The 27,440-nt window shown below is 33.8% G+C and overlaps 1 protein-coding gene across 1 annotated transcript; it reads left to right on the plus strand.

Moving 5' to 3' along the window:
• On the plus strand, positions 1 to 27,440 carry LOC127732479 (PE-PGRS family protein PE_PGRS47-like). The gene is made up of 5 exons (XM_052241518.1): positions 1 to 94; positions 14,583 to 14,603; positions 22,025 to 22,063; positions 23,482 to 23,511; positions 26,113 to 27,440. Exons 1-5 carry the CDS (start codon positions 55 to 57, stop codon positions 27,438 to 27,440), a joined length of 1,458 nt encoding a protein of 485 aa, XP_052097478.1. The 5' UTR covers positions 1 to 54.

Genomic DNA, 27,440 nt, shown 5'->3' on the forward strand with positions numbered 1-27,440 from the left:
AAGAATCGGAGATTGTTTTGATTTTAGTCCCGGAGATTTTGATTTGTTTTTAAAATGTATTCATTATTTTTCATAGTCTTATATGGGATCATTTGTAAGTACATTATTAGTAATTAGTTATCGTTAATTGTTTTTTTCAGAATCATTACAAGTTGTCGAAAAATGGTTTATCACTAAAAAAATCTTTTTTAGTGCATGGACTTCGGATTACAAAGCTAAGAACGTGTTTAAAATTTATAACGTTTTAGTAAAATAATATGTATTATCAAATACAACGACATATACAACTGCAGTGAAGTGAAGGAGCACTTTGTCTAATTACTTAAATTGTTTTATTCATTTTGTTTTTAATTCATTCAACTGAATACGATAAATAAATACAATTTTTGATAAAAAGATTTATACAATTTCACTGGTTTGTCTCATTCCCGAAGATTTTTTATTTTATTATGTAACACGTGCATATCTAACAGAGTTCAGTTATGTACTAAACATCTTCGACAAATGGAGTGAGCAGTATAGCTTTAACTTAAAAATGCACACGAGTTTACAGATGATGATGTAGCCAGTAGATTTACATACCTTTAAAGTGAATGATGATTGCAAATATACTGAATGCTAACCTTTTTTATCTTGATAAGAAACTCCGTAAATTTCAAAAAGGATACCTTTAGCAACAAGATGGGTGAAATTAATTGGCTGCTTACTGTAAAGAAAAATTAAGCATTTTCGATTAAATGTTTTTAGTCAAATTTCGTCTTCCATTAGCTTTTAGTTTAAATTTTCTCTTGTCTATTCTGTTAACTAATATTACATCGGCGGATCCAGGGGGTGTTCCGGAGGTTAGAACCCCCTTTTTTCAATTATATGAACGTTGCATTGTGTTCCGGGGGTTGAAACCCCTCTTTTCAAAATGGCTGGATCCGCCTGAATTATGATAGTCCAATTATACATGACATATTTGTGGGAAAAGATTTAATGGTAGTGTTGGTGTCAATGTTTTATTATTATATTACGCAATAAAATAACGGGAAATATATCATCGTAAGTACATAAAAGGCAGTCATTGTTTTCACGGTATTTCGTACTTTAGTTTGCTTCAAGGTGTACATGGTCATCAGACATAGTCGCACGTTAAGTTCGCATAAATATTATTTGAAAAAACCATCAAAAATAAACAAAAGGGGAAATGAAATATTGTAAATACATGTATATAGTCAAAACCATTCATATGGCCAAAAGAAATAAGATGAAAAACGTCCAAAATAAAATGTGTGTTAAATACAAACAATGGTTTGTTTATAATAGTGTAAGCGTTTATATTTTCCAAATGTATTGCATAGGATAGTTGTACACACGAAATACAATTTCCTATTTTGAATTTATTGCCATTTTGTAGTTTGCGACATTGTGTGCAACTCTTTAACATTGAAGAGCACATCACAGCTACCATTCCGTATCTCATGTTTCTATAACATCGTTGTAAGAATAAGACTAGCTCACGGTAGGTATAGTGTCCGGCTAGGATCGTGGTTTTTCGAGTGAATCTGTCCATTTTTTTCGAGTGTAGATCGGGCTTTTTCGAGTGATAAAACATGCGATCAGGTCAATTAACTGCTAATTCGTAATTACATGACTATCCATCTTATTTTGAATACTATACATGTTTTGAGTAACAAAGAAGCACAATTTCCTTGTATTTAACCATTAAATTCAGTGTTTGTTATTGTCCGGGTTTTTTCGAGAGGAACTGTGAAACCGTACGGGTTTTTAAACAAAATTTAATGGTCCGGGTTTTTTAACAAAAATTTTAATAAGAAAAAATGTATTCTTGACTTTAAAAAATAACTTGTCTAGTTTATAAATGTAATTTAATGAAGGAAAGTATCATGTATTCTCAATAAGTAACCAAAACATATTACTACGTTGATTAAAATTAACCATTTTCAATTTAATGCAAATTTTCTGTTCGGAAAACGTTCTACCACAACTTTCCAGTATTAAATTAGAAATTTTTGGATTCTTTATTAAAAGGTCCTTAGAACATAGTGCAGGGGACTCATAATCTTTTCAACTTCATTTTATGGTACTTTTGTTGTCACAGTTAATAATTTTTTTCGAGGTGAACTCCGGAGTTTTTATACGGGGACGTATTATGGTATACCGTTGTCCGTCCGTCCGTCCGTCTAATCGTCCGTTGTCAGCATGTCGGACAATAACTCAAAAACGCGGTAACCAATTTACATAAACTTCGGTGAATTGTTTATATCTATTGAGGCATCCTCCCTTTAGAATTTTGAAAATTTTAGATTTTATGTTTCCGAGTTATGGTATTTATTAAACAAACTAGAGGCCCTAAAGAGCATGTGTCGCTCACCTTGGTCTATGTGCTGCAGTGCATATTAAACAAAGTTATCAAAGGTACCAGGATTATAATTTAATACGCCAGACGCGCGTTTCGTCTTCCTAAGACTCATCTTCTATATTAAAGAAAAGAATAGAATTCATGACAAATTCTCTGTTTTGGTGATGGTGACTTGTTTGTAGATCTTACTTTACTGAACATTCTTGCTGTTTACAGTTATCTCTTTCTATAATGAACTTGGTCCATAAGTTTCAGAGGAGAAGATTTTTGTAAAAAAAAAGATTGCGTTGCTCATGATCCGCTATCATTAACATTAAAATACAGTTATTAAGCTGCTCAGATTGAGATCTGTTCAACAGCAATTATAACTCTAGACGTATATATCCTAGCATCACGGGACAACACAATGAAAAAGTTAACGGACGACGACGACGGCCAACGACGGACGCCAAGTGATGAGAAAAGCTCACTTGACCCTATGGGACCAGGTGAGCTAAAAAGGGGTGATTTTACAGTTTTCGGACAATATTTTTAAAGTGCTTTGAGGAGTTTTAATGAAACTTTGGTGACTGCTTTATATAGATTAAATTAACCACCCTTTTAGTCTTTTTTTTATAAATTTTTGATGACATTGAGAAATTATTTATAGGTTCCATAACGAGTGAGAATGGATATCGCTTGATATCAACTCGAGTTATTTATTTTCAATATAATAATAAACGAGCCTCCGGCGAGTTCATTATTACTATTTGAATGAAATAACGAGAAGAAATTACTTACTTACTTACTTACTTGAATTAAATAACGAGAGTTGATATCAAGCGATATCCCATTCTCACAAGTTGTTAAACCTATTTGTCGTATGATCAACACTCATTGTGTTAAATCAAAAATTCCGCGAATCGTTGGTCTAGTATTTTGCACATGAAATGTATATCGTCGTAACCTTTGATGGTCATCAATTATGGAAAGCCAACGGGGTCAAAATTCTTACTTCGTAACTTGTCAATTTGTAACTTGTAACTGTGTGATTTGTCAATTTGTATATTGATGTTTTGTAACTAGTCGATTCGTAAATTGTCAATTTGTATATTGATGTTTTGTAACTTGCCTATTTGTAAATTGTCAATTTGTATATTGATGTTTTGTAACTTGTCGATTCGTAACTTGTAACTGTGTGATTTGTTAATTTGTATATTGATGTTTTGTAACTTGTCGATTCGTTAAATGTCGATTTGTAAATTGTCAATTTGTAACTTGTCGATTCGTTAAATGTCGATTTGTAAATTGTCAATTTGTATATTGATGTTTTGTAACCTGTTGATTCGTAAATTGTCAATTTGTATATTCATGTTTTGTAACTTGTCGATTCGTTAAATGTCAATGTATGAAATGTCGATGTGTGAAATGTCATCGTTATATTATGCTAACGATCATTATGACGACATATGGCGCTCGGTTTCTTCTTCGGTGTATAAGCCTCCTGTAAGTAGGAGCATCTCCATATGGAATATATACCCAAGTAATTTTAATCAATTAATTACAGCAAATGCATCTAAAAGAAAGCAAAACAAAAATTGCATGTTTACAGGATCCCAGTTTTATTTTGTTTACTGACGTGGAATTTCGTTCGAGAACGGAAACTATATTAAAATACATCCCGACTAGTTCAGTCCCTCGACGTTATCGATCTCTCCTAATTCCGAGGTGAATGAAATAGCCGTTGGTCAGTGGAATATTACGACTGGATTATTCAGGTAAATACAATAAGGAGATGTGGTAATAAACCGTATGATTGCCAATGAGGCAACTATCCACCAAAGCGAAGTTCAAATAAAGTCGGTAAGCAAGTATAGGCAACCTACGGCCTTCAACAATGAGAAAACCTAATACCATATAGTCGGCTATAAAAGGCTACATCATTACTGGAAAATCCAGGTACTAGTTATAAACGATTTCTATTAATCCTAAAATGCTATTATCGGACCATTTTATTCTGACAGGAGGGGAAGGGCTGACATATATGTATATTAATATACATGCCTACTGAATTTTTCTGGTCAAGAAGCTTAAAAATTGCTGCTTCCAGATTTCCGTTCTATAAAAATTTACAACCAAAAAGACCAAAATATTCACTAGTCCCTCAATCTCAACAGCTGCTTAACGCCCAGTACTCCCGATATGAACCCCTACCGGTGCCACACCTCCTTATAGCCCGGCAACCTTCCCAAATCTAATATTTTGTCGATCGGATCGTTAATTAACCGAAATGATTATCGATGTTAATCAATAAAGCTATTTTTTTTTTTAAATTTGCATGTCATATAAAATAAAAAATCATTTGCAATGAATTCGTAACAATATAATCCTAATATCCAATTAACAAACCAGGTTGTATTCCGCCTGGTTCTTCTGTCGAGCAGTCAGCCAGGATCCCAGGCTACCATTTTACTCTAAAAATGACCCAATACATACCCATGGGCCAAACCCCAAATCATGCATGTGCAAATATTTTCATGGAGAAATAAAAAAATTGTTTAACCCCGCCGCATTTTTGCGCCTGTCCCAAGTCAGGAGCCACTGGCCTTTGTTAGTCTTATATGATTTTTAATTTTAGTTTCTTGTGTATAATTCGGAGTTTAGTATGACGTCCATTATCACTGAACTTGTATACATATTTGTTTAGGGGCCAGCTGAAGGACTCCTCCGGGTACGGGAGTTTCTCGCTGCATTGAAGACCAATTGGTGGTCAACGGCTGTTGTCTGCTCTATGGTTGGGTTGTTGTCTCTTTGACACATTCCCCATTTCCATTCTCAATTTTATGTAGGTGACGCGTGTAGTAAAAAATAAACACTTTCATAGTTTTACGATCATGGTCATTAACAAAATATCCAGAGAGGACACCTCCTAGTATATTTCGATCTAGTACCATGATCATTCTAGATCTAGATCTGTATCTGTAGGAAAACGTTGTGGATTCAAATACCTGCTTTAATACAACGGTAGAGAGAGCGCCGTCGATGTATTGACGATACACGCCCTGAGAGCAGTTTCTGAACGGCTGTCAACGCTCGGTGTGCGCACTACAGTTTCTTCAAGGTGGTTCCATTCGAATACTGTTTTTTACGAAAAATGAGTTAGAATATTGTGGTATTTTGCTCGTTGAGATCTCAAAACACTTTGTGTAGTTTTTGATCTGCATGTTTTTTCACAACATTTCTTGACTGATAATTGTTAAATCGGGCCTTTGGCAGCAATTCAGTGTTCTTTTTGGACGAGCTTTTTTTTTAAATTGTCTGGTTCTATAGCACTGAGAAACCAGCCCCTCGACCACCTCGTACAGAAATATTAGCTTCTGGCTTGAGCGTCTTGTCTGTATGTCTTGTAGTTTCAGTTTGGTGAGCGTGTTTATGACGCAACCAACTTCTCTGGATTTGTAGTCTCCTGTTATAAATCTCGCAGGTTGTCGCTGTATTCCTTCAAGCTTATTGATGTTTGTAGATGTGTAATGGTCCCATACTATTGACCATATGATATCCCATTATTGACCTGACCATTGAAATATATACGGTTTTCTTGCATTCCGATGGACAATATCTCAAATTTCTTATCAGGAATCCTAGTGTTTTTTTTCCTTCTTGGCTACTTTGGAAATATTGGTAGTCCATTTTAGGTCCTCGTTTAGTTTTCTGGTTCCTTTAGATTTTATTACAAAATAGTGCATATTCAATACAGTTTTAATATATAGTATACATTAACTAAGTGACTCATTTAAAATAATGTTTCATTCAGTTTGTTTTGCAAAGTACAAATATGATATAATAAAACATTTTTTTATCTTCATAACTCAGGAGCCAAATAAATAAAGATTGTTCGTCCATTTGCTTCTTGTATTAAAACATATAATTAGATAATTACATTCTTTTCTGAAATTTTCATATTGAGATTATAATATTAAGGAATAATGGATGTCAAACCATTTCTCCCATTATACATTTAGTCCAAAATTTACGGCCCAGGACAATATTGGTATAAATTTTCCAGCACCGTCTTATATTTCATGTATTTAGTCTTATTTTGACCCGGTTAAATATTAAGAAGAAATTTCCTGCCAAGTGACAGTAATATATTTGCAAAGTTGATAAGGAAGCCTGTTCTAGCGACACATCTATATACCTTAATACAGGAAGTGACACATCCCATCCCAGGTTTGGTGACCACAGTACAGTAAACAAACATGTTTATTCGAGGTCACCTCTATATAAAACCGAGTCCCTGGTATACGTGCCATATAAAACAAACAATGTATTTATCTTTTTGTTTTCTTTTTAAATATGTATGTGCTGTACATAATTGATTTAAATTACTTTGGTATATATTCCATATGGCGGTGTTCCTACTTACAGGAGGCTTATACACCGAAGAAGAAACCGAGCGCCATCTGTCGTCATAATGATCGTTAGCATAATACAACGATAACATTTCACACATTGACATTTAACGAATCGACAAGTTACAAAACATCAATATACAATTGACAATTTACGAATCGACAATTTACAAAACATCAATATACAAATTGACAATTTACGAATCGACATGTTACAAAACATCAATATACAAATTGACAATTTACAAATCGACATTTAACGAATCGACAAGTTACAAAACATCAATATACAAATTAACAAATCACACAGTTACAAGTTACGAATTGACAAGTTACGAAGTAAGAATTTTGACCCCGTTGGCTTTCCATAATCAATGACCTAACGAATAGCCAATGGAAATGCCGTAAAGTCGTCTTATGATGCTGAATAAGCAAATTAAATTAACGCAAATTTTCGTATCATTTTTCCGTATTACACTCCGTGCAGTGTGATATGAGAAATGTCTATTCATGCAAGAAATATATAATAAGCCACAACCATAAGAGAATGAACTTTATTCTTTGAAAACGCGACGGGCGTATCATGCGCCCATGGCGCAGCTGTTTATTAAAAAACAGAGTAAGAAACCTACTGGACAGCAGAGAAGAATAAAAAAAAATGCTATGTAATAAAAAATATTCTACTAAAAGTGGTATGCCCCCTGCCCCCACAAAAAAAAATTTCATTAATAACAAAACAAAAAAAAAACATTCACACACTAATTCCGACCAGTTTTTATTCCCATTGTAAATAATATCTGAACTGAATTTCATATATAGTTATAATTCATCAGCTTAATTCACTATTTGTACGTACGTCCCAATCCAAATTGTCTATGCTTACATTAGATTATTGACATCATGAATATATACTGTACATGTAATTTACAAGATGAGACAAACAACAATATATACAAATGAACGATACTTGTTACGTGTTAGTACACCTTTATGAAACTGATGAATGCATTGGTTTCGTGCCTTAAAAAGTACACAATTTGAACCCTTTTTTATTGTTTTTAAACGTAAATACACTAACACATAACATTCTAAGCTATAGGAAATTTGTAAAATCACTCGATAAAACACGGACGCACTCGAAAAAGCCCGGACTGCTCTCGAAAAAACCCGAACACATAGAAATGAATTTAGTCTCAAAATGTCGTTTTCAATGCAACAACAAGAATTTTTGTAAAGTGTCCGTATATCTACGGATATACGATTCCAATGTATGCATTTCCATCGACATTTTCATTTGTATGTGTATAAAAATGGCTTAATTCTGTTTTTTGGAATAAAAGCATTGTGAGGCTTAATTAAACTTTTTTAACGAAAAATAATGTCGGATTGATAATATCTTTTTATCTCAAATACTGACACACCTTGTATATCCTTGTATATTAAACTTAAGCTTCTATATCACGTCTTGTCAGAAAGGAAGTCTGTTTGTTTACATTTTTGATCATATTCACTCGAAAAAAAGTGGTCACACTCGAAAAAACCCGATCAAATCACTCGAAAAACCACGATCCTAGCCGGACACTATACCTAACGTGTAGCTACTTTAAATTTGTGTAATGCCTAGAGTCTGAATTTGTTGGACGAATTTTTATGTATGTAACAAAATAGTTCCTTGCATGGTTGTCGGCTTTACTAACAATTTCCACAATCGCAACATTCTTTCAAAGTTAGGGAACGACCATTTAACTTCAAGGGGGGGGGGGGTTATGGTTTTTTTCCTAAAAAAATATTCTGATCCCCAATTTGATGGGAAAAAAATATTGTGGTCAAGCAGATGACAAAAAAAATATTCTGAATCCAGATTTTCCCCATACCTTATAGTATTAAACTTTGAAAAAATTATATGATTGATAGCGTCGAAAAACTATAAAAAAAATGTTAGCGCTTTGCACGAAAAATATATTCTGACTCAGACAAAAAAACATACCCCCCCCTTTTGAAGTTAAATGGTTGCTCCCTCACTCTATCAGCTGACTGATATTGATAAGATGACTGTGATACTGATTTATTCTCCATGAAAACACATTTTGTTATACCGGTGCCTTTACAGCGTAATTTCCGGTATACTTTTTGCTCATAGTTGAAGGCCTTACGGTATCCTTTAGTTGTTTTCATCCTCATCCTTTGGTCTCGGGTTGATAATTGTTTCATTAACAATCATACCACATCTCCATAGGTTAATATACAGGACGACTTTCATGTTCTAGTTTTAACTGTAAAAGGATTTTGTCAGATTAACCCGTTCATTGGAAACAATGTTTCTGAACAATTCAGCCGAGTCAGTAGTTTAATCTAAATTAAGGTTCCATTCCCTCGGGTACAGTTGATCTTAGATGAATTTGGTTATACTTTTATGTCCAGTTTGGACATATCGCTATTCACATTTTTAGGTATTTATACATCTTTAAAAATTGTTGGTCTTTAAATGTTTGGGTGTGAGAATTCTTTATGGAGGTAAACCAGACAAGCGCTTAGAACGTAGTGAATTCATAGTCTTATTTTCGTTTAAACTTTTAATTCCCAACATTTTTAAGTTAAGATACAGAAAATAATATATAAACCATATCAAATTCAGGGGTAGATCAATCAATTTAAAAAGGGGGTCCAACCCCGGATAAAAAGGGGGGGGGGGTTCTAACCATATGTCCCCATTCAAAAGCATTGATCGTCAAAAAAAGGGGGGCTCCCATCCTCGGAACCCCAACCCCCCCCCCCCCCCCCCTCTCCCGGATCCGCCACTGAAACTCCAATATTTGTAGTCGGTAAAGTCTGCTCGTTTGTCCAAAATATTCGATTATTAATATTAGTTGCTTCATATCACAGTTTAGTTCATTTATCCACTAGACTGCAGATTGTGTTTTAAAAGTGATTGAAAATGCGTAGGAAAATAAAATGATTGGTTTATGTTTGCTGCGTCCAGTGTCAAATATTTCATGCATATTTATGACTATAACAAATTCACAATAAATCAAATAGATAGATTCTTTAAATGGATAGCCAAGATGAAAGACGAAAAATGCAGACAGCTACTTGAAAAAAGGGAGGTGTTAGATATGGGCAAATATATTGACACAGTATGTCCTCAAAGAAATGTTGAAAAAAATGAAAACAACACGTTATAAATTTCATGCGTCCGAAGCGCTTTTCTGGATTTACCTTCATCAGTAACGCTCAAAGCAGAATATTTGAAAGCCAAGGATGTACAAAAATCGAAACATTTGAAGCGCTATATAACCAAAAGGTTCTTTAATGTGATTAGACCTTGTCCTTTTCCTGGGGCCGTGGGTAGTCAGAGATCACTCCATATAGAAAACATGGAAATTTACGACCCAGACTCTGTCGTCACACTGCTCAGTTAATCCTTAGGAATGGCCGTCAGACGCCCCAAGGCACTCGCGGACTACCTTCTTGGTGCTAATAAAATTAGTACCTGTATAATGTGGAACTAATTAAATCAGTGTCGTTATACATATCAATAATTCATTTATATTTGACCGCGGTCAACACCAGGAAATGTTATTATCACGGAGAATATAGACGTTTATAGTTCTGACTATAATAAATATTTCCTGCAGGTTCGTTTGTACGGGAAATGATTGATACTTCCAATTGTATAGTGTGCTTGCATACAGAAAAGATACCACGACATAATACGTATAGTTTTTTGGACAGATAAATAGAATCATATCTTTAATGTTCCTATTTGATTTTATTTGCTCCTCAGATCCGTATTTGATTTGATTTGCTCCTCAGATTCGTATTTGATTTGATTTGCTCCTCAGATTCGTATCTGATTTGATTTGCTCCTTAGATACATATTTGATTTGATTTGCTCCTCAGATTCGTATTTGATTTGATTTGCTCCTCAGATTCGTATTTGATTTGATTTGCTCCTCGGATTCGTATTTGATTTGATTTGCTCCTCAGATACGTATTTGATTTGATTTTCTCCTTAGATACGTATTTGATTTGATTTGCTCCTTAGATACGTATTTGATTTGATTTGCTCCTTAGATACGTTTTTGATTTGATTTGCTCCTCAGATTCGTATTTGCTTTGATTTGCTCCCTAGATACGTATTTGATTTGATTTGCTCCTTAGATACGTTTTTGATTTGATTTGCTCCTTAGATTCGTATTTGATTTGATTTGCTCCTTAGATACGTTTTTGATTTGATTTGCTCCTTAGATTCGTATTTGATTTTGTTTCCCAATGGTTCAGTTTTAAGCGCAAGTGTTATGTCGACGCGCCTGGCCTACCAAACCTGGAGTATTTAATGACAAGAACACACTGTTTGGTTACCGTTAGCACCTGAAATTGAAATTATTATGTGACATTAAATATTTCAAGAATTGATTACTACTATCATTTGTTTGACCATTCGGGGAAAATAGTTATGTCAACAGATGAAAGACAAAAAGAACATGTTTTGTAAAAATTATGCCTCGGTAATACGACATAATTAATTTTTACGTGGGAAGTAAGATATGTAGGAGATGAATGAATCATTCAGTAGCCCACTGGTCAACCCAGTCAGTTGCCCACTGGTCAACCCAGTCAGTAGTTTTATATAACTTTTTATTGACAAAGTGACGATGAAGGATTGACGATTTATGTTATCTTTCCTAGTAAACATGTAATACACGATATTATTATTACATACTAAGGTTATGACACAGACTTATGGAGAATGTATCATCATAACCCAAATAATCCATTCGTTATACTCTGCTCACTACGATCACTCCTCTGGAGGACACTGACCGTAAGAGGGCGCTGAACTATTCGAGTTAGTATCACCATATTAGATTCCCATTAATTTTGTGTTGTCTGTTTAAAACCTAATGACACCAATTTTAGTAACCACGCATGACATCGTGACATCATGCTTTCATTAAATATGGGTCCTTAAATACTTAAAATTATTCATCAAATAATACTTCTTTCGAGGACCCAAACTTGAAAGTGTTATATTATAAACTGCATGCGGTAAATTTTAATTCGTAGTAAATATAAATCAACAATGCTAATAGTACTGCCACATGTATATCCTTCAAAAATGAACAGCACTGCAAACAAAGCATGTTAACAACGGTATTGATGAAAAGTCATAAATAAACAGATGATTTTACGAGAACACTCTCTATAAAACAACATTGACCTCTCATAATAGTTTAAGACATCCGTCATGAATGTATGATATTCTTTTTCATTGAACCTTAATTCGTCGTGTCAAGGGAAATTTGTGATAAATATAGATGCAAAATAACAGCTATCAATAAATTGTGTATGTTGGATTAGGGTTAGGGCTGAAATTTGAACCTGCAACAGGCTACCAACGTACCCATAAGAGACCTGTTGCAATGGTTGTTTAACACCCGCTTGACACTCTTCCTTCGTGAGGCAGTTAAACGTTTCCATTTCGACCAGACGTGGCTACGTATTTATACATCCTGTACAGCCAAGCGGGCAACCCGTTTTATCAAGGTTTGTACTGCCGGAATTGGAGACGTCCATGGACGAGCAAATTTCTATACCCTAGTTAAACCCTGTAGGGGTCTGGAGACTTGGAATCCAATAACCTTGAACGATATGTAGCTTCAAAACCATTAGTACCGATACTCATACGGTATTGCCTATGGTATTTTATGTGCTGTTGCCTATGGTGTTTTATGTGCTGGTGCCTATGGTATTTTATGTGCTGTTGCCTATGGTATTTTATGTGCTGTTGCCTATGGTGTTTTATGTGCTGTTGCCTATGGTATTTTATGTGCTGTTGCCTATAGTATTTTATGTGCTGTTGCCTATGGTGTTTTATGTGCTGTTGCCTATGGTGTTTTATGTGCTGTTGCCTATGGTGTTTTATGTGCTGTTGCCTATGGTATTTTATGTGCTGATGCCTATGGTATTTTATGTGCTGTTGCCTATGGTATTTTATGTGGTGTTGTCCGTGGTGTTGTCTGTAGTGTCATCTGTCTTTCTTCAACTTACCGTATTTCATTTCCCCCTTTAATTGTTTTGCTATGATACAATTTTTTTGGTAGTTGTTTTCAAATCGTATTCATATGAACGTAACCGCAACCATGTAGACCCTGTGAAGGGAAGAACGGTGACTAATGGCTGCTAACATCTATGTCATTTGGTCTCTGGTGGAAAGTTGTCTGAACGGAAATTATACTACATCTTCGTTAAAATCGACGCATTTAAACAGTATGGCCATTTTGCACATTATGTTTTAACAAAATAGAGATAAGCAACAGCCTAACCCACAAATATTTTACACTTATTTACATCTGTGTATGAAACATCTTGTAGCAAATGTCTTTTAATGGGTAAGACTGTTGCTCATATCTTAAATATTGATAACTTGATCTCAAAATGGACTATTTTTGCATTGTTTGCAGTTTTGCACTAATTGCAAGAAGTTTAAAGCTCAAATGCAAAGATGTAAGACTTAATTCAACACAATAATTATAGGTATCTGACAGACAAAAGTCTTATGAACACCTGGAGAATGATATTTGTAATAGTGTTTGATATTTATATATATATATATATATTGTCTTTTTGTCTTGTTCGTATATTTTTTTATCTTTTATCAATATCGTTGCACAAACATTTCGAGTTAAAAAATTGTATATGTCTTTATTTCAATTATACTGCAAGGGATCTCTATTTTTTATTTATAAATTTGAAGACTTATTTGTAAATTTTGGCTACCCCAGTAAACAATGCGAGATTTTTTTTCAATTGAAAAACGTGAGATCGAACATTTATGTCATTCATAAATGAAATGAAATGCATCAAGAGTGTAAAATTTGTAAAAAAAGGGGGGGGGGAAGGATTTTTTTGGGATGTCGGGATTGGAATTCGGGATTGGGCCTTTATTTACATGAGAATTCGAGATTTACACCTATCGGGACTTGGGAATTAATGATTGATTTTTCAGGATAAGAGAAATGTAAAATTAAGGAGATGTGGTGTGATTGCCAATGAGACAACTATCCACCAAAGTTCAAATAAAGTGGATGTAAGCAATAATAGGCAACCGTACGGCCTTCAACAATGAGAAAAGCCCATACCACATATGTTTTTTATTTAGGAATTCTGGTTGATACTCCCTCCTACCTCCCCCCCCCCCCCCCCCCCCCCCTCCCGTTAAACATATGACAAGAAGGCCCGAGAACACAGTTATGTTCCCCTATTTGTCTATTAAAACATAATGGCAATTAAAAAAAATTCCACCTGTTCTATTTTAATAAGATTTGGTGTGCATAAAGTTTGACTTTTATCCCAAAACATATCAAAAATTCAGAAAAGTCTACCAGCTCATTCTCTCCAGGTAACCCAAAACATAAGGACACCGGTAAGGATGAAGCCAGAGAGCTTCCGAGAAGAGGAAATTACACCTTTATTTACCTGACCAAATCACTCATTTCTACAGAAAATTTCAAAAAGATTTTTTTCAGACAGTATATTTGAAGTCTTATCTTTCACCTAAATACAAACAAATAATGAAAAATTTCAAAAAAAGACAAAGAAAAAAAATAACAAAAAAATACACTGAAATTAAAGGGAACTACATTTGGCAATTGAAGGTAGATAACTGTGTCCTCGGACCAGAACGAAGTAAATGTACTTTTATTCATCGATTCAAATGTATGACCTCATAGACAATAGTTATGTTGTATAGGAAAAGGTTTCCAAATAAGCAATATTTAGATTGATATAACATATCAAATAATTTGTTTCTTTGTTTTTTTTAGATGTATCCTCCGGACAACAACGTAAGTTATATACTATTCTATTTCTAATATCTATAATGTTTATATGTTTCTGTCTCAATTTAGAAAAAAAAAACAAAATAGGTCAAACACTGAAATCTCTATGAGTATCGGAAACCTTACTAAAGGGATGATTCTAGGAATGGATATTACCAAATTTGTACTTGTTCCTATAAAGAAGAGGAAGATACAATATAAACATATACACATACATATACATGTACACATACACATACATATACATGTACATGTATATATATTGTTAAAATATACTTTTCACTTTTCGGTCTTTTGGAAAATGTTGTTTGTGCTGTATTTAGACCCCTCTACCAAGAAATTTGTTTTACATGCACACGTATAAAAATTGCGGTTTTTATCCAACACAATCATAGGTTTGAACGTTGTTTTCAATTTAGACTTGTTTATATTTTTTCGTTTGGGCTTGTATTATACTTGCCTTAGGGTTTATATGATTCGTTCATCCTATTTTGACTCCTCAAAATTCAAGAGTCTATCCTAAATTGAGGTAAATTGTTGGGCTTTCCAAATACCGTTTCGATTCCTAACATCACTGAAGAGACATTATTTGTCGAAATCCGGATATGGTGTACAAAAACCTTTTCACCTTTTGTTTGCGGTATATCATCTTTTCCGCAAGTTTATTGTTTTCTGTTTAGTATTAAATTTATAATTAAGATCCATTTATTACATCGGTGATCCGTTTATTTGGCAATCGCCAATGGCAGTCAGCAGGGTTTAAGAACATTTGTTGTTCGACCTGTTAGTCAAATGCGTTTTGTTAAAATATACTTTTTCACTTTTTTGGTCTTTTGGAAAATGTTGTTTGTGCTGTATTTAGACCCCTCTAACAAGAAATTTGTTTTGCATGCACACGTATAAAAATTGCGGTTTTTATCCAACGCAATCATAGGTTTGAACGTTGTTTTCAATTTAGACTTGTATATATATATCCATATATGAGTTATAGTCTGTTTATATATGATAGATTTATTTTATTTATTGGAACTACAGGATTTTTATACAAAAACAGATGATTTTGCAGAAGCCGGCAAACGTTTGGAGGCAAATGTTTGCGCAAGCTCCCAAAATGTACATTTCTGTTCATCAACATTCAAACAGTGATTATCCTTGTTTTGTTTCCCGCCTTTTATCGATTATCGCTTGACCTTTACAAAGTTCCTTCAATTTTTTATTCCTTAACAACACTGTTATTTATTCGGTTTCGTGTACTTGCATGAGCAACACGACGGGTTAAACATTTGTTGATCTACACTATATGTGACAATTATCAATAAAAATTGACGTACCGTCACTTGTGTATAACATTTATGACTGCCTACCGCGTTAATTTGGGCATGGCTTTCTTGAAGATGATGTTGGACTCTTGATATCGTTTGGTCATTCGGGCGTCTCTTTGTTTCATTCATATAGTCTTTTATTCGCTCTTTGTTCAAGCTTCACATACTATAGTAGCTATTATTTTGTCAGTTTATTAATTCATTTATCAGACTCATGCTTTACTCAATTTCAAAAATGAATTGACCCCCAATTTCTTGTAGGTTATAATTTTGTATTCTACTTTAACATCATAATGATAATAGTCATTTAAATGACCAAATAGTTTTTTTTTGTAAAAAGCTGTATTTTGTTTAATGAAGAATGCCTGCTATGCATTTTTCACAATCAGTTTTAATTTCCTTAACTAGTTTGAAAATTTACCCAAAGGAAATTGTTGTGTTTTGTTTTCTTTAATCATAGGGTGAATTTTCAGTAGTATATTTATACGTGAATTCGCAATGGTATATTTATAAGGAAAATTCGTAATGGTATATTTATAAGTTAAATTCATATGGTATATTTTATAAGGTTAATTCGTATGGTATATATTTAAGATACATTCGCTATAATATATTTATTAGGAAAATTCGTATGGTATACTTGGTATATTTATAAGGTAAAATCCCTATGGTATAGTTATAGGAAAATTCGCTATGGTATATTTATAAGGTAAATTCGAAAGGGTATATTTATAAGGTAAATTCATATGGTATATCTATAAGGAAAATTCGCTATGGTATATTTATAAGGTAAATTCGCAATGGTATATTTACTAGGTAAATTCGCAATGGTATATTTATAAGATAAATTTGTATGGTATATTTATAAGGAAAATTCTCAATTTTATATGTATAATGGTATAATTTAAAGGTATATTTATACGCCATTTAATTATTTTATTCAATCAGTGTCATATGCAGAAATAACTGCACTATCTGAACAACTTAGTAAAGAACTTCTGATAGAGTTAGCCACTGAAGGTTATGTATTACATGTATACAATGTAGTCTGTTCTGTCATAGCATTGCATGGCTCAATGTTTTAGTGCAAACGGCGCGAGTGATATATGTTACATTTGTTACAAAAAAACAACACTTTGCTGCGTCCGAAGCGCTTTTCAAGATTTACCTTCCTCACGACGCTCTACCGATACAAGTTAATACATAATGTATTCCTTAAATTAAGTGAAATTCTTAAATGTTTGAAACGATGATAAAATGATGATAGTCGTGAAATGGCTGTTACATGTATCCTAGTTTGTCTGTATGCAGCAGATCTCTCTCATTAGTGTATACCCTATCTTAACTACTGTAGTTCTGAGTAGAAAATGCATTATGTGTAAGTAATTACCAATATCTAACTTCTATATTTCTACTTATAAAATGCTTTCTGTGTTAGTATATAATACTATCTAACTACTATATTTCCAAGTAGAAAATGCTTTCTGTACTAGTATATAACACTTTCCTAAATGCTTTATTTTTAGGTAGAAAACGCTTTCTGTTTTAGTTATGTATGGATTTACTTTTTGTGTGTATAGATTTATCATATATTAGTATTTGCATATATTTGCTATATGTATGCCAAAAGATGATTTAGTTTTAAGTCATCAGAAATTACATAGAGTAGACAGAGGTTTATTTTAAGCTTCTAAAACGCGCGCTCAAATTTACATCCGTCTATGCTATAGTTTAGACATAAACATTCGAGTGTTTTCAACTTTTCATAAATATATTTGTGAACTAAAATATAACTTTAGTTAGTTAGATTGGTCGCAGCTGAAGCTTTCTAGAAATATTACTGTAGCTAAAATATAATGTTTATCTGCATGTTAAAGGCTTTTTATGTTATAGATATCAAAATTAGCTTAGAATTCTCATTTTGGTCTGATTTTTGTAGTTTTCGGTTCTGATAAATTAGATATATATACTTGTAGTAATACTTTTCAAAGAATTTATATTAAATCTATTGATTGAATTGAATTGCAAATATTCTTTTTAATCTTTTGAATCAATGGTATAGTCAATCTATTAGACATGTTCAAATAAGTTTTACAATTTATAGATGAAAATTTCTATTACATAGTATTTTTTTTTTTTTTTTTTTTTTAATTGATCATATTATTGAAACTTTTTTATCTATACTACAGGCAAGGCCAAAGCATCAAATCAAACAGGTAATAAGCTTTGTAAATTTTATAGTACCGAGAGTAAGAGAGAGAGAGTGTATGTGTGTGAGAGAGAGAGCGAGAGAGAGAGAGAGCTTCAAGATAAAACCAATCATTGTGAACTTGAAGCGTTTTCAGGTAGAAAAACAAAAGAATATCCTTCCTTCAGAAAAATTAGAGGACATTAACTCCACAACATAGATAAGTTGAACTTGTGACTGGAAATATATGTATTATACAAATGGATGGTTTTGTTGCCAAAAATTCTGGTTTTTCTCCCTTGGAAATACATGAACCAATTCAGAATTTTGATTGCAAGCCTAGAATCATTTTACTTTGAAACTGAACGGGAGCCTTTGCAATCTCGCAGACAAGGAAGAAATTTAATATTTTTTATAATTTTGTTTTCTGCATTGGATAGAAAGAATTTTCCGTAAGGCGGAAATGATTTTAGACAACCTTTAACTAGATATCAGTTGTACTCAAACTGCTTTCCCCCTTCTACAATCAGACTTTGGAACAATTAAGACCCAACTATCAGTAACCTCTCCACGATTAACAAACGTAAAAAGGCCAATAAATCCAATTAGCATGTCATTATTCTGATGGTTGCAAATTATGAAATATTATCAATACCGTTAAAAAAGTTATTTTAATGATCCAGGTTGTTTGTATGGTAATCGAAAACCCAGTTCATTATTTCCTTCAATGCTCTAAATATACATTGACACGCGAATAGTTGAAAATAAGTCACGAGACAAGAAAGTCTTTTTTAAGATATAACATATCAAAGTATTTCTGAATTTTTAATTTTCATACACTGGATGTTGTCACTAACATTATGAGCTGCGTCGGATAGAAAATGACCTTGCATATCAAAATACATCTGTTAACTTATTTCGGATTGAAAAAAAATGTCCACGGAAAGTCTGTAACTGTTTGAAAATTGATATGTTATAAGAACCTTACAAAACAGACCAAAATTCATCTTTTATTTCGTATTTGAATGTTCCAGAATCAACCAAAGTCTTATACATGTACGATTTCTATCCAACGCCGCACATGTAGTTAACACATGTTAAATAAACAAATGTATAACAATTCTAATGTGTAACGTATAGTACAATTCCACTTGTTATAAAAAAAAGTCATCAAAGTTACCAAACTTATAATTTGGTAGACTTATTTAGTATGACGATAAATTTTCACTTCTGTACTCATACTCTGAACAAAAAAAATATTCATTTTGTAAAAAATGTTTACTTCAGTACTCCTAACAAAATTATTATATTTAAATTTACCTGTTTACGTTGTTTTATTTAACGCCATTTTGTCCCAGGTAAGAGTTGTCTTATTGACACTCTTCCTGCATCTTTTTTATTACTACCTGTAACGTCTATATTATAAAGGCACCTACGTTTTGAATATTGTTTTTATATTGTGTCATAGATCAAACTTATTCGTTAAATGTATGTTTACTTGTTTTTGTTTAAATGTCTTTTTGATCGAGTTAAGCCATTTCAATTGATATTTTTTAGTGTGTCTTTTTATGTTGTAATGTTACACTACAGTCTCAGGTTAGGGTGAATGTTGGCGCCTGTTAAAACGTTTAAACCCGCTGCATTTTTATGCACCTGTCCTGAGTCAGGAGTCTGTTGTTCAGTGGTTGTTTGTTGGTGTGGTTCATAGGTGTTTGTCGTTTACCGTTTTTATATAGATTAGACCGTTAGTTTTCCTGTTTGAATTGTTTTACACTAGTCATTTTGGGGCCCTTTATAGCTTGCTGTTCGGTGTGAGCCATGGCCCCGTGTTGAAGACCGTACTTTGACCTATAATTGTTAACTTTTTATACATTGTGACTTGGATAGAGAGTTGTCTCATTGGCACTCATACCACATCTTCTTATTCATATTAAGAAAGAAATGTTGCTGTGTTGCATTTACTGGTTTTATATTTATCATTCATTTTGTTATTTCTTTCAGCACAGAGCATTCCGACAACTACAGGTAAACACTTCATGTCGAGTCTTGTTTGTGTGTCAAATGTTTCAGTTGCTTGTGTGTTATGTTTTAGTTGTTTGTGTGTGTAATGTTTTATTTGTTTATGTGTACAATGTTTTAGTTTTTCTTGTGTGTAATGTTTTAGTTGTTTGTGTGTGTAATGTTTTAGTCCTTAATGTGTGTAATGTATAAGTTGTGTGTGTGTTTACTGTTTAGTCCTTTATATGTGTAATGTATAATTGTTGTGTGTTTAATGTATAAGTTGTTTTTGTGTGTAATGTTTTGATTGTGTGTGTGTTTACTGTTTAGTCCTTAATGTGTGTAATGTATAATTTGTTTGTATATAGATATAAGGAGATGTGGTATGAGTGCCAATGAGACAACTCTCCATCCAAGTCAAAATTTATAAAAGTAAACCATTATATGTTTATATATAAGTTGTTTATGTGTTTATGTATAAGTCGTTTGTGTGTGTAATGTTCTAGTTGTTTGTGTGTGTAATGTTTTAGTGGTTAGTGTTTGTAAGGACTGATTTTTTTCTTCGGAGAAGCGTTATAAATTTTACTGTACCTAGTTCATGTATAAGTCATATTAGACATATGTGTACATTTTGTAATGTAGCAGTAATGACCAATTGAACATATGTAATATTTGAGACTGAGACATTATATTGCCCCGAAATTATACAAAAATATAAATCTTTAATGTCTGCAAACCTATATTAGTTTTATGTTAAATTAAAAGCATAATCTAAGCAGGAAACTAACGAAAATGAAATGCCAATTGAGGTGTGTCCCTTTGGCCTACTCTAGGGGCGATGTGAATCATGTGGATACTAAAAATATCTGATAAAGTACATACAATCTAAGCCTTTTTCCTCTTTTGTTAATATAAAGACATTTGACTTTTTTATCCGTTTCACTGGTAAACCCCATTCTAAACTTAGACAGATAAAAAAATATTGTCCATCTTTGTTTCATCAAAAAGAATGGCCAACGTAGATACTAATATATTGTTGTGGGAAGGGATAAATCATACTTTGTAAAAAAGAAAACACTCTGATTAAAAATGAAACAATTCTCTGAACCTGAAATCATAAAGATTCTTGGTTTTATTATTGACAACATATTTGTTACGTTTGGAAGACATGTTTTTCAATAAACAATCGGTATTCATATGGGAACTAATTGTGGTCCTATTCTTGCCGCATATGAGACAGATTTCAAACAGGAGTATCTCGGGAAGAATGCAGAGGAGCTTGCATTATCCATTAATTTCACGTTCCGCTATATAGATGATGTCCTCTCACTAAATAATCCAAAGTTTGGTGACTAAATTGTACGCATATATCCCATCGAACTTGAAATAAAGGATATCACAGATCACAGATATAGTCAAGTCTGCCACATATTTTGACTTAAGTCTAGAAATTTACAATGAAGGTTGGTAGGGAACAAAACTTTACGACAAAAAGATGAACTCAGCTTCCAAATTATGAACTTTCCATTTCTATGTAGTAATATTCCAGTAGCACCTGGATGTGGAGTATATATCTCCCCGTTGAAACTATATTGTATGAACAGACCAGAGCACATTAGTTCATCCTCGGTTTTTGTGGGGTTCGTGGTGCACACTTACGCTCAGAAAATGTGCACTTCCAAATCAGTATTGTAATATTTATTTACAACACATTGGTTTATATTTTGGTGGCTTTTCAGTACAAATTTCTAATTGTTATACCATCTATACTAACAAGTGCAAACATAGTTTCTCTCTCTCTCTCTCATACATTACACATGTGAGTCTCTAAAAGTAATAAGTAATGCGATTTCTTTATCAAGTAATACATTTTCAATACATATTAGCATCAAAATACATAAAGATTATATATGTTTCAGAAAATGCCAGGATGAAGAATTTCAAGCAAGTAGCAATGGGTGAGTATTTTTTTCTGTAAGGAAATGCCTGTACCAAGTCAGGAATATGACAGTTGTTATCCATTCGTTTGATGTGTTTGGGTTTTTGATTTTGCCATTTGATAAAGGACTTTCCGTTTTGAATTTTCCTTGGAGTTCGGTATATTTGTTATTTTACTTTTTACAACACCATGTAAAAATACGAAAGAGGGACGAACAAAATACACGTCCACAAAACGCTACATAGAAAACTAAAGACTGGGTACAACGAACACAACCAAAAACTCGGATTGATCTCAGGTGCTCCCGAGAGGGTAAGCAGATCGTGCTCCAGTGGTGACACTCATCATGTTTTTCACAGTAAGTAGTAATTCGATGTTAATTCTGAATCGGTGATGTCACAATCGTCGAAAAGAGGACGGATTTGTGGTAATGACAATTGGAACATATACGTGGCCATCTGTGACACAGATATCTCATAATGGACAACCAACTCGCGATGACGTCCTTTAAATTTTCAAAGAGTTGGCATGTACTAGTATGATATTTTTTCGGTAAGGTGCTAAAACAAAGTTTTATAGCTGACTGTGCGGTATGGGCTTTGCTCATTGTTGAAGGCCGTACGGTGACCTATAGTTGTTAATTTCTGTGTCATTTCGTCTCTTGTGGAGAGTTGTCTCATTGGCAATCATACCACATCTTTTTTATATTCACTTTGGCAAATACTTGGAAAAACATATGTGTATGAGTTGACGCTTGTTTAACAAATTTTAGGACTCTAAAATACAGGTTAGTTACATATGCTAACAAAACATTTATTTGTACGGTCCACGTGTCCGCACATTTTATGCATATATTATTAGTTACATAGTGTGCTAGTGACATAATACGGTATATATGGGGTCAGTAAATTCCATATGGGATGAGAGCGAAGCTCGAATCCCCATATGGTATTTACTGACCCCATATATACTGTATTACGTCACTAGCACACTATGTAACGAATTTATCTTACCGACTATCTTAACATGTGGTATTTAGACTAGTTACTTATCAAAGTGAGCAAGTCTTCAATACCGTTAGCATTACAAAACTACTTCCATTGGTCATACAAAAAAAAAACAAATGCCAACAATAACAACTTGTTAGCTTTAAATGTATTTTATGAATTTATTTCAATCTTTCATCATCAATTTCTTTAAACCTTTAAGATATTTTCTCAGTACCGTTTTGTTTTTATAAAGGGATATAACACCACTACTAACCGTGTATTGAAATAAGCCCCGCCTACTAACCTAATATGGAATATACACGGTCTCCACGCGGTTGCTTTTAACCAATCGCATTCCTAGAAATGTATAGGAGGTAAGATAAAGGTCTATACTTTAACAGTGATATATATTTACATATACCTAAGTTTGTTTATTTATATATTTCAGCCGATGGTGCTTTGAGCCAATTAAGAAACAGTAAGTTTCATTTAATTTGATAAGAATTGTAAAAACAGCTTAAAAAGGGGGGAGGGTTATATTTACACTAGATCGGTTATATGTAAACTGATTGTTATTTAAAAATGGCGGGAAAAGGTTGACTCGGACTTTTACCTTATATTTGCATTGGTATTAATTGGGTCTCAAATCGAAAAAAAAAAGAAATCTAGAATCTGCTTAAATTTTGGTAAATGACCTTTTATGAGCTATTGAAGTCTTATATGAAAAGAAAAATGGGGGTTATGGGTCAAAACATTTTACCCTTTATCGTAGGAAAAAACCCAAGGAGTCCAAACAACTGACAAAAATTCCAAAATCTGGCCTAAGTACATCCTTAAGTCTAAGAGAACATGATTTATTTATTAGTTAAAGTGACATTTTTCAGTAACTGTCCGTACTTGTAGATTTGTTCTTTGGTCTTTTAGTCTATTTGTTAGCTTGTTATTTGCTTAAGGTGGTACATAACATTACAGGGAGATAACTCTGTAAAAACCAGCTTAACGTTTTAATCACGTTCTAATGTTAAGGAAATATTAAGCTTCTCAATTATCAAAATTAGTGTTTGTCAAACTGCTATATATCCAATGAAATTTTTCCGATAAAGTGTGTGGTTCAAGTTTTTTGAAATTTTTATATTTTTGTCAAAGGGTCAAAGTAAATATTTTGTCAAAACTTAATGCAAATTAAACGAGCCAAAATAATTTTAGTCAAGGTGTTTGGTACCACCTTCATGCCAATCTGATGAGTCAAGTTACTTCCGACCGATTTTTTATTTGTTCTTATTTAGTGCTGATATAACACTGTTTGAAGAGGGTTGCACGCTCAAAAACATGTTCAAGCCGCATTCTTTATGTACCTGTCCTAAGTTATGATCCTGAGATTCCGGTTGTCGTTGGTTACTGTGTATAATGTTTGAATTATTTCATCGTGTCGTGTCATTTTATAGCATACTATACGGTATGGGTTTTGTTCATTGATGAAGGTCGTACGTTGACCCATAGTTGCCTTACATTTAAGTCATGTATTTTGAACTTTTTTTTTTTTTCAATAATCACTTTTTGCTTTCAGTAAAAAATTAAAGGCTGTATACATTGAGACTTGTAGCTGCTAACATATACGTCATGTTGTCTCATGTGGATACATTTCACATTGGCAATCATACTACATTTCAGTGTCGGATCCAGGGGGGGGGGGTTCCGGGGGTTGGAACCCCCCTTTTTTGGCCGATCAATGCATTTGAATGGGGACATATGGTTGGACCCCCCCCCCCCTTTCTCCTGGGTTGGGACCCCCCCTCCCCTTTTTAAAATGGCTGGATCCGCCCTTGCATTTTCTTTTGTATATTTAGCTACACGACTTCTTGTACAAAGATGTCGATGTGCGTTAAATATCTTTTTGGTTAAATCCGTGACTCATACATCCTTTTGCTAAAAATTATGTGGAAAGTAATCAATTTAGGCTAAATGTGTCAATTTGTCAAGTTTTTGACATCATAGTTTGACATCTCAACTGACATAACTGCACTTATATGTCAAGATTATCCTTTGCAATCAGCAATAAAAGGATTGACAAGTTCTGTAATTGCTGAAATTGTAGGGACCATACAGTGACTGTTATAAATCAATCCTCCACCTTAAATGAAAAAAAAAACAATTTGCATCATCTATCTTTGGTATATAAATAAGAAGATGTGGTATGATGCCAATGAGACAACTCTTGACCAAAGACCAAATGACGTAGAGGTCATCAACAATAGGTCACCGTACGCCTTTCAACAATGAGCAAAACCCATATCGCATATCAAGTTATAAAAGGCCCCAAAATGACAAATGTTAAATAATTCAAACGAGAAAACTAACTGCCCGATTTACGTACAAAACAATAAACGATAAACAAATATGATGAACAGAAACAAACGACAACCACTGAATTACAGTCTCTGTTTTTTAAAGGATTTAATATATTTTTAATGAATATTATTGATGTGTAATCTGGCCGATTAACTCACAAATCAAAGGACTTTTATGTAAAGTGTGTGAGTCTTTGGCATAGTTTACACATCTTTAGAAAAACGAGTTTGATCCTGAAAAGTCTCAATTCAAACAGTTTTAATTTTTATTCAACTTCCACTTGCTTATAACTGCAGGATTCCATCCATGTGTATCGCTCATGAATATATCACGGTGATATCTACATAGTGTTTACATAAGTTTCGAAAGTAGTTCCCGCAACATGGTCTATTGAAATGTAATCAAAGGGGGAACATTAACAGTTCCAATTACATTTAAGTATTTGTAGATATACAAATCATATACGATTATATGTCTTAAAAACGTGATGAACTGAGTACTTCGCCTTTTCAGAAACTTAAAGACTATGTAATCTCATTGTCAGTACACCAAAATGAAAATAACGTTACGTCATTTGTTGAATTTCCTTTATTAAGGACGTTTTAAACCAATCACAACGGTGTGGTATACGCTTTTGAAAAAAAATACCCCAAATGCATTAGATTCTGAAACGGCAAATTGACCTATTTACATAGTAATTGACATACTAAGATGATATAAACTGTTGTAGGATTATTACAGAGAATGATGCTGGAATCCCAGAACAAACCAAAAAATACACATCAGAAATTACAACTACAGCGCATGCATCAAGAAATGAAAATACAGAAGCTTCAACAGGAATTGGAAGAACGTAAGCGTCAACAAGTAAAGTTACAACAGATGCTAGCTTTACAACAATCGTCAGTTCATGATCCAGCACCTACACAATTAAACCATGACCCGATGGGTTCTGGTGGAATGGCTAGTTTTCATAGTCATGGTCAAGCTTCGTTAAAAGCTCTTCCTATGGACGCAATGATGCAAACATTACGAAGTAGAATGAATAATGCTGGTGCGGGGTCTTCTTCATCTTTAATTCCAGATTTAAGTGGACTCAAAGGTCAATTAGATGCTATCGGCTTTCACACTCCAGGTCCTTCTGCGGCAAAGCCTTTTGATGTCAATTCTTTAATGCCAAAACAAGCCATTAAGGCAGCACAACCAGCTACAAACAAGCATACAATAAATATTACTGTTAAAAGAAAAACAAAAGTAGATGTTCCTGGTCTTCCAGTTAACATGGCACAGTTTCAGAAACATAAACCTGCAGCACAAATAAATTCAAATATTTCAACAAAACCTGCTGCCATAACACCTGAACTTTTATCAATGTTAGAAGCTTTGAGAGCTGGAAATGCAGCAAGTCCTGTTGCAGCAAGCCCTGCTGCTACACAAACATTAGTAAATACAGCACCAGCAGCTGTACCAGTCAATGTAGCAAGGCAAACACCAGCAATGACAATGGGGGCATTAACAGGTGCCCCATCAATCCAACAAGTTAATCCTCTTGCAAATATGGTTCAGGCTGCCGCTGCTATACAAACACAACAAACTGGTGCCGTTTCTGGAAACATGTTAGCATCAGCTGTGACAGCAAAAAAAGCAAGCAATACCATGGCTGATATGCTTGACACACAATTGGATGCCATGTCGGACATGGCTGAGGCCGGAATGGGATTCGGAATGATGAATATGATGAGTGGGATGAACGTTATGGGGGGAATGATGGGAGGAGGTATGGGAGGGGGAATGGGAGGAGGAATGGGTGGGATGAGCGGCATGGGTGGAATGGGCGCGATGGGTGGAATGGGCGCGATTGGTGGAATGGGTGCGATGGGTGGAATGGGCGGGATGAGTGGAATGGGCGGGATGGGTGGTATGGGAGGTATGGTGGGAGGAGGGGCAGGTGGGATGGGAAATGGTATGGGAGTTGGTGGTGTTGGTGGAGTGGGATTCGGCGGTTTGGGCATGAATCGTATGATGACTTCGACGTTTATGTCACCGATGATGTTCTAA

The sequence above is a fragment of the Mytilus californianus genome, unplaced genomic scaffold (assembly GCF_021869535.1).
Source record: "Mytilus californianus isolate M0D057914Y unplaced genomic scaffold, xbMytCali1.0.p SCAF_25, whole genome shotgun sequence".
Lineage (NCBI taxonomy): Eukaryota > Metazoa > Mollusca > Bivalvia > Mytilida > Mytilidae > Mytilus > Mytilus californianus.